The 16515-nt window shown below is 35.6% G+C and overlaps 1 protein-coding gene across 1 annotated transcript in view; it reads left to right on the top strand.

Annotated features, from left to right (window-relative positions):
• 5-HT2B (5-hydroxytryptamine receptor 2B) overlaps nucleotides 1-16128 on the top strand; it is a 414032-nt gene extending 397904 nt beyond the window's left edge. The window contains exons 7-8 of the mRNA XM_067781839.1: nucleotides 2847-4329; nucleotides 16051-16128. Coding sequence (XP_067637940.1) covers nucleotides 2847-4161 — 1315 coding nt within the window. The 3' untranslated portion in view covers nucleotides 4162-4329; nucleotides 16051-16128. The remainder of the gene's footprint in view (nucleotides 1-2846; nucleotides 4330-16050) is intronic.
• Nucleotides 16129-16515: the final 387 nt, after the last annotated feature.

Genomic DNA, 16515 nt, shown 5'->3' with positions numbered 1-16515 from the left:
CACCATTGGTGATAAAGTGCAATCGGATGCAAAGAAATACGCGATCTCTTTCTGCTGGCAATACTGATGTATTGTTTAGTTGACAAATTCAAGCAGTAGGCCAAAAGAAGCGTACATAGACGTAAACTTAGCACGTCTCCTATTTCTATCACCCCAAAGAGGTTAAATAAGCCATACAACTAAGCCATATAAAGCAGGCAGTAGGCCCGTGCGAAATGGCTATGCTGATATTTAGAAACCTTGACAAGGGGGGAGGTAGCAAGAGATTCATATCATCCGGTAATTCTCCCCTGTCGTCAATAGCCAGGACACTTGAAGCCGTCCTGCTTTCTTATTTCAAGTTATCTGTGCAGTCGTCAAGCATCAGTCCAGTTAAGGGAGTAGCACCAAAACCAAAAAGTTATAATAAGGGATGCAGATTTTGTGTAATTTTATATACAGAAGCTGTTTTCTGCACCCGAAGAAGTAACCTACGACGGTGATTGCTCGATAATGGCAACAGGTCCTGGCCTTTTGTTGCTGAGCTATGCTGGAAATACTTTGAACACTGATTTGTGAAGCCTTGCAGCCGCAAGTGTGTTGGGAAGTCCCCTACAGGAATGCCTAAAACAATTTATGTTAGCTTGACTAGTTTAACTGTCGTAGCCATCCCATCTGCTAGTGTTTTCCTCTTTAGCCTTACATTATTGAGACACCTCGGGGTTGTTTTCGAACTGTTGGGACCAGCTTAAAACGTTTGTTCGAATGATGTGATATAGTTTCTTTCCTATGAGACTTTTTTATTGAATTTCAGGTAGAATCCGAATTCATCCACCCTAATGAAATAATGTAAGAAAATGTAGAAATATATTTAGTTAGCTCAGAGAATTTATCCCCGAGCAACTTCAACTAAGAATTTTTCAGTTATGTTGGCAAATAATATCTGCTTCTTGCTCGTGTAACGCATTGAAAGTTTTTGTGAAGTTTCGAGCAGACGAATTGTAAAATGTGTATGTTTCTAGGAAATACTTAGTCGACAGAATCAATTTATTTTACAACAATAACAATAATTGTATACAGGTTTACTTTTGTCAAAGCTTTTGGCTGAGGTCTGCCTTTCATCTTGGGTATTTCAGTTTTGGTTTTCTCAATATGCGATACATATTTGATATTTGGTATAAAATGAAATAAGTTATCACCTACTTTTGCTTTTTCAAAATTTAAGTAACTGTAACTTGGTGCAATATAACTCCGAGGAGATTTAGACTAAGCTATTTTTCCAGTTTGAAGTGAACTGCTTTTGGAATTTGGAATGGTAGGTCAGGACACTACTTCCATATCTTTGACTTTTGACACTTTGTATTGGCTTTTTTAGATTTGATATTTTCGCCTTCACATTCACGCGTTTAGATTTAACCTTTGACTTGGAGCTTGGCGTCTTAACCTTTCACTTTGAATTTTGAGCGTTAGCGTTTGGTTTTTGAGCTTTAAGCTTTGAGCTTTGAACTTTGAATTTCGACCTTTGAGTTTGGAACTCTGACATTTAAGCCTGACACTTTGACATTTGAATTTTGAACTTTAAAACATGACTTGTGTGCTTTAAGCTTTGAACTTTGAGCTTTTAGTTTGAAACTTTGAGTCATTAACTTGAGCTTCGATATTTTAGTTACAAGCTTTCAGTATGGCCTTTAGAGTTTTGATCATAAAGCTTTGCGCACTAACATTTCTGCTTTGAGTTTGACCTTTAAGCTTTCAGCTTTAAGATTTAAATTCAGACCATTGGGGTTTGTTCTTTATGTTGTGGCTTTTTAGCTTCGAGCTTTTAGCTTTAACTTTGAGCTGTGGGTTAGCTAGAAAATCATAATGAGCTTTCTACTTTGACCTTTAAGCTTTGGACTTTAAGCTATAACTTTGCGCTTTCAGCTTGGTGTAAATCACAGAAGATTATGATTGCCAATATGCTTTGGCCATTTAATTTTGACCTTTGAAGCTTGATCTATTGCCTTTGAGATTTCAGCACTACGATTTGCGCTTTGAGTTGGACCTTTAAGCTTTGAACTCAAAGCTTTTAAATTTGGTGTTAGACCTTTGGGCTCTGACCAATGACAGCTCTACTTTGACCATTTAATTTTGAGTTTTTTCTTTAACCTTATGCATTTTGCTAGTCTCAGAAAATTTAAAATAATTTTGTACGTTGACTTTGAAATTTTGGATCTAAACTTTGAGTTTTGAGTTTTGTTACAGTCACAGAGTGTCGTCTAGCTACTTGGATCCCAGGATCAAGCATCAGCGTTCAAGTTTCTAAGCTACCGTTTTGCTAGGAAGGCTTATCATCATCTTATGATCATCAGCGAATCTTGTAGAGCCGGAAGTGACTGTAAAATGCGCTGTGAAAGCTGCACCCACAAAACAAGCTATCATATTTAAGCGATCTTCCAACGTATAAGTGTAGAGTTTTCAACGCCAAAACTATCGACCTTCACATAACGAACGTTAGGCTTTAGGTACTCGCCTCATAAATATCAAAAAAAACCTCCTCGTCAAAGCTATTGGGTGGACGGTGACGCACCTTAGGCTGCTACTACAAGGCCTTCTAATGTTCTACAGGCGGGTGCTAGTCGAATCGCCCATATATCCACCTATGTCTCTCCAACTTGTAGAGGTCTATGCTAAATTCCTGTGCGTCCAATTTCGTTACTCATTTGTACAACATTAACTCGGCAGCGGAGCCTTTGGGCTTTTGTTAGTTGTGCTATTTTCATATCTTTAAATAGCCGTGCATTTTTGTCAAAATAGTGCAAGTTTTCTACACTAAGCTAATACAAAGTCCGCTCGCTGTAGCAAATTTTTTTCTTTTTTATTTCCAGATCCCTCTCGCCATCCTACATTCCGCAGCGTTCGAATGTGCATTGCAAAAATCGCCGGCGTTATTCAATGGCCATACAAGGCGGCCAAGAGTTGTGTATCGACACACCACCGCTGCATAAGCGCAACCGTTTCAATAGCTTGCCCAAAAATGCTTTGCTCTACCTTGCCTGCCAATCTAATCAGACAACAAGTAACACAAACCTGAGCACATCACCATCCAAAGGACACTCAGACTCGGAAGTGGAGCAAAGCAGCAGGATGCAGGGTCAACACATAAAAGGGGAGAAACATATGGATGCCGACTATTTGCAGCTACCACCTGTGTGTACATGTCCATACTTTGGCGATCGACCGCTAAAAAATTGTGTTAAGCCAGCAGAGGTGAAAATTATATCGACCACCTTTAAAGTGACAAATGAAATGGAAATTGACAATTTACTCAAGCCACCCGACGAGGAGTTAAGTAGCATTTTAGTCACCACCAATGCCAGCGGCACAGCGACGATATCACGTTTAAGTCCCAACTCAGCATCCTATATGAACAATAATAACAAAGGCAGTTCGCTTACCGTACACTCGAGTGAGGGCAGTAGTAGTACAGGCTGTTATTTGAGCGCACCCGCACCAACAGGCACACCATGCCCTGGACGACGTAAGCTTAGCATATCAAAAACTGCTTCTGTTGTAACATGGGATTCAAGCAATCATCGCAGACGTGGTTCAAGCTTTGGTAGCGCGCGTACTACACTTTTGCTCACACCAACCAAAATTGGAACTGTACTTACATCTTCGTCATCAGCCACACCACTGCGACATTCTGCCACACTACGCAGTCACAATAACATGAACTCTCATCATGCTGCAGGGCGGGGGGATAGCACGGGAAATATTGATGAATTAAATAAATTGCGTCCACGTTTGCGTACACCACATTCCTCACCATGTTTGTTGCAACGCAATCAAACGACATCACATCATTCACGTAATTCAAGCGTGATATCGCGCGATTCATCACGTCACGGACGTAACATTAAACTTGAACAGAAAGCCACCAAAGTATTGGGTGTTGTATTTTTTACTTTCGTCATTTTATGGTCACCCTTTTTTGTGCTCAACCTTATGCCTACGATATGTGGTGATTGTGAAAATCATATAGCGCATTGGGTATTTGATGTAGTTACGTGGTTGGGTTATGCTTCGTCTATGGTCAATCCTATATTTTATACCATTTTCAATGAACTTTTTCGTAAAACATTCAAGAAGGTGATACTTTGCAAATATTGCTCTTCGGCGAAAGGACACACAAACAGATAACAATTGGCATTCACCAAAAATAAAATTAAACAACAATCATCAGATTCAAGTGCATCTGGACTGCTGCCAATACTCAAACGTCGCAACTCTTCTAGTCGCAGTGGCAGCCGTAGCAGATAGACAATGGAGTTGGGCGCAATTTGTGATGAGCAACTTTGAAGCGCGTGGGTATGGAAAATTTGTTTTATTTGAATAAGGAAAATGTATATAGACTAAAGTTCATATGTATAAGTATTATGTGTTTTAAAGACAGGGGCGTAGTAGGGGATTGCGGTCAAAAGAGGATTTAGCGTTAGCTTTTATTCTATCGGCCATGATATCTTTTTGCGAGTAAAGAATTCGCTACATACGAATTATATCAGTCGAGTCAAAAGAGAATTTTTTTTTTGTATTTCAAATTATCGGATACAGCGCGCCGTTTACTATATTCCCAGTCCCAGTCAAGTGAAAAGTCGGTTGAAAATCTGGCCCAATGAGGCCCTCTCTGAAATAAGAATAACTAATTCAACTTAAAGCTTAGAGAATATTCGGAATACGTAAGACCAATTGTTCTTAAAGCCATTTGAAGAGGTCATAACGTCAATTGACCTTTGGCCTGTTGATTTTATGTTACCCCACCTATTCTACCGTCAGAACCTCGATGCAGGACATGCTGAGTTCGAGAAGAAAGCTCTTTTCATTTGCTATTACGTTCCCTTGGAAATGGCTATGAGTCGGTCGTATGACTATAGAGATAGCGCAGAGATCTACGCCAGAAATGCTATACAGTGCTTCTATGGTCAGTGCATTTAACACCTAGCTAATTAATAAAATGGCGGTTAATTCGACTGTGTTGGGATCGAGGTTGGTCTGGAGTACCTTATTTTGACTACGATTATCTAGCATAATTTTAAGTTTAGATTCATCTAGGTGAAAGGGCAGCTGTTCTGCAAATTTCTTAACTCTTCGCTAAGTTCGGTAATTTATTCTTCTCTTTTAAAAAAACTTGTGAAGAAAGCCTTTTAGCGGCCCCAACATAACATCGAGACTCTGAGTTCTGACATCTATCATAATTTTCGTTAAGATTGGTGACTATTGCAAATCTTTCGATGTCAACAATGGCAGCCAGCTCAATTCATTATACTTGACCCTCATTGCATGCGCCCACATCAAATCACCATACGTAGCAGTTTTAGGTTGTATTTAATCAGTAGCCTGAGAGCATTCCTTACTTACGTGGGTGGGTGTTCTATCAATCTTTACTTGTGTATTCGTGTCTTTGCGTAGGTTCTAATGCTCGAATGCACATATCATCATGAACTTTGTTAAACTATGTGACTTGTTTACAAATTTGAACTTACATACACACAAACATATATACAGCATATATATAACTATTCGTATAACTAATTTCACTTCATTTTGTCATAAACAGGATTTGGTTTTTCGAAATACATTTGCATTTAAAGGCAAAGTTATGTACAAACAATTACGCAATATTATTTTGCTCAAGGCTACACCGGATCATATGATATTTGTATTGAGTTATGAAGTTGCTGAAGTGCTTGACTTTGTGGGTGATTGAGTAGTTGAAGTACAAATATTACCAGCTTCTATGTAGAGTATGCAGATATAAATATAACTAAGTAGTAAGAGACATTATGGATTATGTTGAAGTGTTATGGTATTACGAAGCTTATATAGTTCTCCTTTGCTGAACCCAAGTTCATATATGTATCTTGAAAAGATACTGCTGTTTTCTCGTGGCTATTCTAATTTTAAAGCTAGCTGGGTCGGAAAATCTGAGACTATCAGTGCAAACATGGTGTAAACCCATATGAAAAGAGAATGTTGTATTCCATAACCATAAACAAAACCATAATCGTAACCATAATCGTAACCATAATCATAACCGTTACAATAGGCATTATCATAACCATAACCATGTACATAACAATAGCCAAAACCATAACCAAACCACCATATCTAATAAGCAGAATGGTAACCATAATCATAAGCGTTAAAACCATAACCATAACCACAAGTCGTTACCCTAACCATAATCATAACCACCACCACAGCCGTCACCATAACCATAACCCTAACCATGATCATAAACATGTTGTGGCTGTTGTAAGTATAAGAAGAAAAAGAGGAAGACCAACCAATAACCATACGCAAATGAAAAAAGTGAAGAGCTAAATCCATTTAGCCATATATACTCAGCAAACACAGTCTCTAACGTTAGAGAATCTTTATGTAGGCACATTAGAAAGCTAGTCTAATCTACACTCAACGAAATTGTTGGAAAACTGTACTAGAACTCGAGTTGATTGGGAGACTATTGCCAATTCAATACACATTTGGAACCATTAGAGAAATACATTACAGTTCGATTAAGGAACTATAATTTTTCTCGATTTGATAATTAGGTCCTATTTTCTTTGAGAATGCTTTGTTTCTATAGTGTTTCTAAAGTCGTCCTCTATCCATCTAATCTTTATCTTACTTCAGTATTTATTGGGTATATTTATCTCTTAATTTTTGAGATATCTCACTCACAATCAATACACATTTGAAGGATTGGCTGAAAAGACTTTTTTGCAAGTAAAATTATTATTTTAGACTTTCAAATTTCATTCCGGTTCAATTCAGTTAGGGGGTAAAAGTTATAACAAAACAAGTAAGGAAGACTTAGTTCAGGTGCAACCGAACATTACATACTCAGCTGAGAGCTTTGAAGACTAAATAAGGGAAAATCACCATGTAGGAAAATGAACCTAGGATAAACCTGGAATGTGTTTGTATGAAATGGGTATCAAATGGAAAGTTTTAAAGAGTATTTTAAAAGGGAGTGGGCCATACTTCTATAGGTGGACGCCTTTTCGAGATATCGCCATAAAGGTGGACCAGGGGTGACTCTAGAATGTGTTGTACGATATGGGTATCAAATGAATGGTGTTAATAAGTATTTTAAAATGGAGTGGGCCTTAGTTCTAAAGGTGGACGCCTTTTAGAGATATCACAATAAAGGTGGACCAGAGGTGACTCTAGAATGTGTTTGTACGATATGGGTATCAAATGAAAGGTGTTAAGGAGTATTTTAAAAGGGCGTGGGCCTTAGTTCTATAGGTGGACCCCATTTCGAGATATCGTCATAAGGGTGGGCCAGGGGTGACTCTAGAATTTGTTTGTACGATATGGGTATCAAATTAAAGGTACTAATGAGGGTTTTTAAAGGGAGCGAGAGTTGTATATGTGAACGCGTTTTCGAGATATCGACCAAAATGTGGACCAGGGTGACCGAGAACATCATCTGTCGGGTACCGCTAATTAATTTATATATGTAATACGACGATACTGGTCCTGCCAAGATTCCAAGTGCTTTTGATTTCGCCCTGCAGAACTTTTTCATTTTCTTCTACTTAATATGGTAGGTGTCACAACCATTTTACAGTTTTTTTCCAATGTTATGTTTTGCGTCATTAAACCAATCCAATTACCATGTTTCATCCCTTTATTCCTTTTTGGTATAGAATTATGCCATTTTTTAAATTTTTCCTAATTTTCGATATCGAAAAAGTGGGCTTGGTCGTAGTCGGATTTCGGCCATTTTTAATAGCAAGATAAGGTGAGTTCAGACAAGTATGTGAACTAAGTTTAGTAGAGACATATCGATTTTTGCACAAGTTATCGTGTTAAAGGCCGAGCGGAAGGACAGACGGTCGACTGTGTATAGAAACTGGGCGTGGCTTCAACCGATTTCGCCCATTTTCATGGAAAACAGTTATCGTCATAGAGTCTATGCCCCTACCAAATTTCACAAGGATTGGTAAATTTTTGTTCGACTTATGGCATTAAAAGTATTCTAGACAAACTAAATGAAAAAGGGCGGAGCCACGCCAATTTTGAAATTTTCTTTTATGTTTGTATTTTTTTTGCACCATATCGTTACTGGAATAGAATGTTGACATAATGTACTTATATACTGTAAAGATGTTAAATTCGCTTTTAAAAAAATTTTTTTTAAAAAGTGGACGTGTTCGTATTCCGATTTTGCTAATTTTTAGTTAGCACACATATAGTAATAGGAGTAACGTTTCTGCCAAATTTTATCATTATATCTTCATCGACTGCCAAATTACAGCTTGCTAAACTTTGAAATTACCTTCTTTTAAAAGTGGGCGGTGCCACGCCCGTTGTCCAAAATTTTACTAATTTTCTAAAATGCTTCATAAGGACAACTCGCCTGCCAAGTTTCATCGCTTTAGCCATCTTTGGTAATTAATTATCGCACTTTTTCATTTTTTCGAAATTTTCGATATCGAAAAAGTGGGCGTGGTTATGGTCCGATTTCGTGCATTTTAAATACCAATCTGAGATGAGTTTCCAGGAACCTGCATACCAAATTTCATAAAGATACCTCAAAATTTACTCAAGTTATCGTGTTTACGGTCGGACGGACGGACATGGCTCAATCAAATTTTTTTTCGATCCTGATGATTTTGATATATGGCAGTCTATATCTATCTCGATTAGTTTATGCCGTTACGGATTACCGTTATGCGAACAAAATTAATATACTCTGTGAGCTCTGCTCAGCTGAGTATAGATAGTCGGGGTTATCTTGACCTCCAAAAAATAGCATTTTAATTTTATTAAAATACCCAAAGCGAAAATATATGAGCTTTTATTTCTGCATGTGCTAGGTATGTTGTATGTATGTATATAAAAATTTATAAACATGTCTCAGATATTTCCTTTCTTAGTTGGAAAATTATTCACATTTAAATAATTGGGCTTTCAAGAAGTCTTGGTAGCTTTGGCAGATTGCGTGACAGCTTTGCGGCCATAGTAAAGTTTTTAAGTTAATATTAAATAGCGAGGCAGCCAATTATGGAGAACAATAACTTATACTTATGAGAGTTTAAACTTGTATGACGCCAGCAAAAACACTTTCCGAGATTTCTGAGTATATATAAATGTTTGGAAAAGGTGGTGGTACCACGTCCTTAAGTAGAATAAAGTTAAAGGGAGTAGGATATTGAAAAGGCATACAGAGAAATAGTGTGAGCACGGGAATGAAAAAGAGTATGAAAATGAGAAAGAGTATGAAAATGAAAATGGGGATATGAATAAGAAAAAGAACGGTGATCAAAAATGGAAATGAGATATGATAGTAATAATGAGAATTGTGAGGAAAATGAAAATAAGAGCGAGGTCGAAAATGGGAATGAGTATGATAATAAGAATTAGAGTAAGAGCGGAAATGTTTTTGTGATTAAGTTTATAAATGGGAATGAGTATGATAATAAGAATTAGAGTAAGAACGGAAATGAGATTGAGATTGAGTTTAAAGATGGGAATGAGAATGATAGTAAGAATTAGAGTTAAAGGAATATAATAAATGACAACGGAATGACAATGACAAAGACACTTACAAAAAAATTACAATGCTAATGAAAATGACAAGACAATGACAATAACAATGACAATGGCAACGGCAGTGACAATGAAAATGGCAATGAAAATTGACAACGGCAATGACTTTGACATTGTCAATAGCAGTAGCAATGACAAAAAGAATGGCAATGAATATGACAATGACAATGTAAATGACATTGATGATGACAGTGATCATGACAATGACTATGGCAGTGATAATATCGAGGATACTTACAATGACAATGACATTTAAAATGACAAGGCAATGACAATAAGGGAGACAATGACAATGACAGTGACAATCACAATCACAATTACAGGTGAAAATGAGAACGACAATGGCAATGTCAATAAAAGAGACAGTGACAATGACAGTGACAATGACAATAACAATGACAGTTACAATGAAAATGATTGACGATGACAGTGACCTTGACAGTGATAATGACAATGACTATGACGGTGACGACAATAATGATAGTGACAATGACAATGATAATAAAAATGGTAATAACAATGACAATTGCAATAACAATGAAAATTACAATGACAATGACAGTGACAATGTTAATAACAATGACAATACCAATGACACCGACAACGACGATAACAATAACAATGATATTGACAATGAATATGGTAATGACAGTGAAAAAGGAGAATTAAAATGAGGATAAGAATGAGACATTAAAAAATGAGGATGGTGTTTAGAATGAGAATCAGAGTTAAATTTGGGGCCCGAATAAAAATGATATTAAGAACGAGAATTTAAGGAAATATGGGAATAAGTTTGAGATTGAAAGGGTTTATGAAAATTATAATAAGAATCAGAAACAGAGTAAAAAGGGGAATGGCTATGAGAAAGATTATTGGAGAGAATGAGATCGAAAATCTGATTAAGAATGATATTAAAAATGGCAATTATAATGACAAAAACAATGTGGATAAGTGGAAATGAGAATGAAAGTGATGACGAAAAGCAAATGGCTGTGACTTATACAACAACAATGACAATTACAATGAAAAGTAGCAACGAACATGTCTAAGCATGTAAAAGTCAAGTTCTAACAGAATAAGACAAGCCGGACCCGTTTTGTTGAGCGAAATTGTTCGCATTTATTTAAATTATGTGACTCTTTCCCTATTATATAAGCAGATCTTACTTCTCAACAAAGATTCGTGTTACTCCATTTCTCAAACTCTGGTGATTATTGGATGCAGGTTAGATTATGAAAGAGAGTTAAATTAAAAATCAAAAATGTAAGGCGCGATAACCTCCGAAGTGATCTAAGGCCGAGCTTCTCTTCCAATTTGCGTCGTGCTTCTCTTGATTTTCCCTACAAATTGGCCGGACGGACCTACATGTTTTATGCCGACTCCGAACGGCATCTGCAAGGCAGATGAGTTTTCACTGAGAGCTTGTCATGGCAGAAATACACTCGGAGCGCTTGCCAAACACTGCCGAGGGGCGACCCCGCTTAAAAAAATTTTCTTTTAATTGAAAAACCTTATTTCTAAAATTTTGATGTTGCTTTGCCCGGGGTGCGAACCCAGGGCATACGGTGTGGCAGGCGGAGCACGCTACCATCACACTACGGTGGGCGCCGCGAGAGTTTGATTGCGTGAATGTATTATCCACTTAAGACCAAAATTACAAGTTAGTAAGGTCAAGTTTAAGAGAACCGTGCAGTCTGTGTGCCTCTCGATTGCGACCCATTAGCATATTTGAAAACACTCAGCCACACAAGATTCTGCATTTAATACAAATACATACAACTAGGTTTGTTTGTATTCGATTTACGTAAGCACATGCAGCCACAAATTGTGCAATATCCGGTAGCTATGCACCTGAGCGTCAAACGTGAAAACAAAGTGAAAATAGCTAAGTGAAATAGAAAATTCTAATATTGAATAGCAGGAAGAAGCAAGAGAGAAAGAATGTAATTGCAATGAACGCACTGAGCCACATTAATACTTAATACTTTTAATTAATTTTGCTCAGTAGTTTGGCTTGTCAGTATGTGTTGATGAAACAAAGTAGCAGGCTACTCGACTCGATAAGTGAATACGTGTACACACTAGGGTGATCGACCCGGTCTATTCGAACCGGGTTTAAGCCGGTTTTTTTCTGAATTTTTTGGCCGGTTTTTTTTTATCCCATAATTTCGAATATCGACTAACACGGTTTTTTCTTCGGTTCACCGGTTTTTCAGAAGGACTATTATAAAAGCCTTTGAAAGTTTATCGAAATATGGCAACATAACTCATGTTCTCCAAACATTGATTTTGTACTTAAACACTGACCAATTTCCCGTTCGTTATTCTTTTTTAGATTACGCTTCCCTAAGTGAAACAAAAAAATAAGCTGTATCATTGTATGATCATTTGACACATCTGATTCCAGTACAGAGCTAAGTGCTTCGGATTCAGAAAATTGTTTAAATAGTGAGTTGCATAAGACCATTCGCGATATTCAAAACCCAAATCATTTAGCGAAAAAGTGCGGCAAGGGTTTTTGGGACGATTTTGTATAGTTTGCCAAATGTTAGAAACGGACAGAAAATCTTGAACAATTTTATAACGCATTACTGACAATAATTTCTACTAGCAAATTCAGTGAAAGAGCATTTTCTGTATCAAGTTTCATAAAGACTAAAGAAAATAATAGATTGAGCCCTAAACATTTAAACTGTATTTTATTTTTAAAATATTACTTTAACCGCAATAAGTAAAGTCTTCACATATGATAATTTTTTGTTAGGTGAAGGGAAATTTTATTATTTTGGGCAAGTCCAAAAAACCGTTTTATCCGGTTTTCCCCGGGTTTGAGAACTTAAAACCATTTTTTCTAATTAACATTTTTCGAATAATCGGAAAATCGGTTTTTGAAAAAAGTCGAATAATCGAACAGCCTAGTACACGCATATACTATACATATTTATTTATTTAAGAGTGTATACGTGATTTTGGGGGTCGTGCATGTAATAACAGTTTACTCAACGGAACCGTCACGGCTTACCAATTTACATAAGCAACTTTTCTATGCGACACTGAGTCCTAAAACAGAAAGCGTTTTTCATTGCTTGAATTGAAGTACAGAATTAAATTAATTGAAAATTCTAGTTAGTTATATTCAAAAAATGGTATGTCGACGAATATTGTAGCCAATTCATGATATGAGTTGTAAAGGGTAAAAATCGTAACCTCGCAAACCATCAACGGCTATTAATAATAAAATTATTATTTTCGTATGAAATATGGGCTAAAAAACTCTTTTTATTTTATAATAATTTGAACTCTTAGACCAATTACATAATGAAATCCAAAAATACACGTTACGTTTACTCTTTCCTTAGGGAATATTCTCGGTGATGAAACTGTAGTAGTTTCGCTGATCGCTTAGCATCAAAAAACTGGCCAGATCGTTTCCCAAAGTACATATTAGGTAGATCGAGATCCATGTGAAAGTTGCGCCGAAATAACTTTATTACCTTGCTTACTTGGACTTTATGACCATTTCAGAAAAAAGCCCATAACCGTATACAGCAGCTTAAAATCATCACAAAAACAAAACAAACTTCTACAGGATTGGCTCGACGTTTGGTTAAATATGTTAAATAGTTCTCACCAGCCCAGCTTTTAATCCGATTTGGCACTGTTATGAAGTCAGAATAAGCATATGTAGCACCGCAGACGAAAATATGGAATAAAAAATCTCGCGATTATAATATTTTCTAAATTTTTACTAGAATGAGTACTTTTATCTCAGAGTAGTTGTCTCTAGGCCAGTTTTATATCGGATTTTTCTTAGAATGGGACCAAAATATAGGAAAAGTAGCACTGTATCCGAAAACTTTAAATTCAAAAAATTCTCTAATCATTCCACTGAATAAAAATATAGCGAAAAAAAAACAAAATTTAACTATAATTCAAAAGTTGTTTACATTTTAATACGTGAAGGTATAAAATTAAATAACTGACTGAATAACCACTTAATAAAAAGAAGAGTTGACTTTATAAGCATTTCATAAAAGCAGGGTGGTCATAATCATTTGACTTGTAATCGTGTCATATGGCCATCACTTCAATTCACTTAGTGCCTATTTGAAGTGGTCATAAGTTCAATTGACGTTATGTTCGTTGACCTTATGTCACTCCTTTTTTTGTATTGACTGTATTGAAGTATATAATACAAATCTACATAGTAATTTCTTATCACACAACGGATTTTTACTCATTTTTAATTTTTCTTGCTTTTTTACATTATTATTATATATATTTTAAAAAAAAGTCCCCCCCCCCCCCCCCCTAGAACGTAAAAGAGCAAGAAAAATTTAAAATAAGTAAAAATCCGTTTTGCGATAAGAAACTACTATGTAGATTTGTATTGTATACTTCATTACAGTCAATACAAAAAAAAGTTCCCCCCCCCCTGGAACCGCGCATGGTATTCTTAACAGCCAGCCAAGGAACTAAGTCTTATCCGACAGTATCAGAGATACTTCGCTAATAGAAGACGTATGTCAAGATATATTCTCTTTACGAGGATTGCCAGGTTGCCATCAGTCGTCAGTTAGTTCGGATATACTTTCATCACATGTAAATAGCAAGGCATATATCAATCAAGTCCACTGGTTTCAGAAGACATGCTCATTGATGGTGGCACATCGCCGAAATTGGGCTATTTCCAGACTTGAATTGTTAAAAGATAGTCACACATAATAATAGGTAATCTTCCATAATAATCTTCTTTTAACTCTGCCGGAAGCATCGTGCAACTTTTTTAGAATCTCCATAATAATCTTCTTTTAATTCTGCCGGAAGCATCGTGCAACTTTTTTAGAAAAAAGAACTCGAAAATACCTACATCTTCTGGTTTTTCGTTGCCTATGGGTTATTCGCCATGTTCTAACCAATACTTTGTAACTGACCACTTTTAAATACCTGCGTAGTATGTATAGTCCGGCAAGGACTAAACGCAAACCAAAAAAAAAAAAACCGTCAAATATACGGATATATAGCAGCGAACAAAAAAAGAGCAGTGGCAATTTATTTCAAATTTCGTTTGTTACATTCTTTCTTTTTATTTTCAATACTGTAAGAAAAAACGTCTATGATTTTTGTATTTGAACCTATGCTCACTAAAAACGTTTTCGAAAAAAATCGAAAATTGAAAAAAAAAAATTTACTGGCTTTTGTAAGAATATGCAGTTTTTTTCCCCCACCACTTTTAGTCTCACATAGTACAAGTCAAAGATCTATATCTATCTAGATCTATTTTTACGAAGCTCTCTAAATTTTTGTACAATTTTTCGAGTTTTTTCGAAAACGTTTTTGAGTTTGCTGTGCAAAGTTGCAAATGCAAAAATCATAGCATATTTTTTTAAAATATGGAAAATAAAAAAAATAATTTTATTGACGAAATCTGAAAACATTGCCACTGCAATTTTTCTGCTCGCTGCTTTTAAATTGTAGTCAACTAAGCGTATCATATTTCATAAGTAAAATACAATTATAACTAGATATTCACAAATACAAATGTAAGTAAGTATTCACCCGGTAAGCTTGTAAAATATTTGAGGGGAGAACAATCATAAACGCTTTAAAATTAGAAAGTATTAATAAAAATAAAAATGAATTAAGAAATTGTTTAATTAAACTTGTGTGTTTATTTATATGATTGCGTATTAGCATATTAGTATTTCCGAACTAAATATTTAAAACCACAAATTTCAATTTATAATGATATTTTTTTTTGCAATTTAATTAAATGAAACTTTGTGTCATGATAAACTGTAGGTGGTATTTAAAATATTTCTATTTTAACGCCTGAAAGTTTTACGTGCTAGCCCTGTAGGAAATTGAACAGCAGTGAAAATGCATGGATGCAAGGGTTATGTAATTTTGGCAGGCAAAATAGATTTTTTTAGTTTGGGTATAAACTTTTGCTACTTTTTTTATGATTTATTATTTTGAACTACAGCAACAGGGACAAATAAGACAGTGCCAATTTTTATCAGTAAATTCTTCCTTCTTTACTCTCGATACTCAATGAAAATTCTTCTATAAACTTTGTAATTGATATTTTCAAATCAATCTCAAAAACGATTTCTAAAAAATTAAAAAAAAAAACGAAAGAATTTTGCGATATTTTCGAATTTTGAAATTTTTTTAGTATTCAATTTTGTGGAACAAAAATTTTAGTATAACAAAGTGCAAATGTGTTTCAGATTTTCTTCCATACAAAGTGTGAATTTTTTCGTTTATACGGAAGAAAATCTGAAACAAAGTTCGGGAAAAAATTGTCAAAAATCAATTAAAAATTTGAGAGATCTAAAACTTGTACTTCCTTATACTAAGACCTATTGGACTTCAGAAAACTCCAAACAAAAACTTAGTTAATAAAAACTTAGCAATTTTCGTAAATTTTTCTCAATTTTTTTACTTTTTCGAAACGTTTTTCAGATTGGTATGGATAGTTTCAGTATCAAAATTCACAAAAGTTTTTCAGAAAATATCGATGATAAAAAAAAAATACTTAACTGACGACCCTTGAAAAAAAAAATTACTACTGATATTTTAGTGTTCGCTGCTGTACATGCACTCAAATACTGTGTAAAATGACCGCATTAAACCTTCTAGGCCATACCGCCCCACCCCCTAGTGCCATGAGGAACTTGGGGTCGCCAAAGCTTCGCCCGCTAAACTGTGTATGATAAATTCATATTTGTAGCAGCATTTTAGCTAAATAATGATTAACGTAATGAAATGGCCGCCACAGTCAGTAGACATACAACCCTTGAAAATTTGTGGTTTGATGTTATGGAGGCAGTAGCCCAACGCAAGCCAATATCGAATACACAACTATGGGAATCTGTAAAAAGCGCATGCGAATCGATTTCGGCTGAGAGAGATCAAAAACTTGTTGAC

Source organism: Eurosta solidaginis, chromosome 1, assembly GCF_040869045.1.
Source record: "Eurosta solidaginis isolate ZX-2024a chromosome 1, ASM4086904v1, whole genome shotgun sequence".
In the NCBI taxonomy this organism is placed as follows: Eukaryota; Metazoa; Arthropoda; class Insecta; order Diptera; family Tephritidae; genus Eurosta; species Eurosta solidaginis.
Note: the sequence above shows the minus strand (reverse complement) of the source record. Positions and strands in the feature narration are given on the sequence as shown.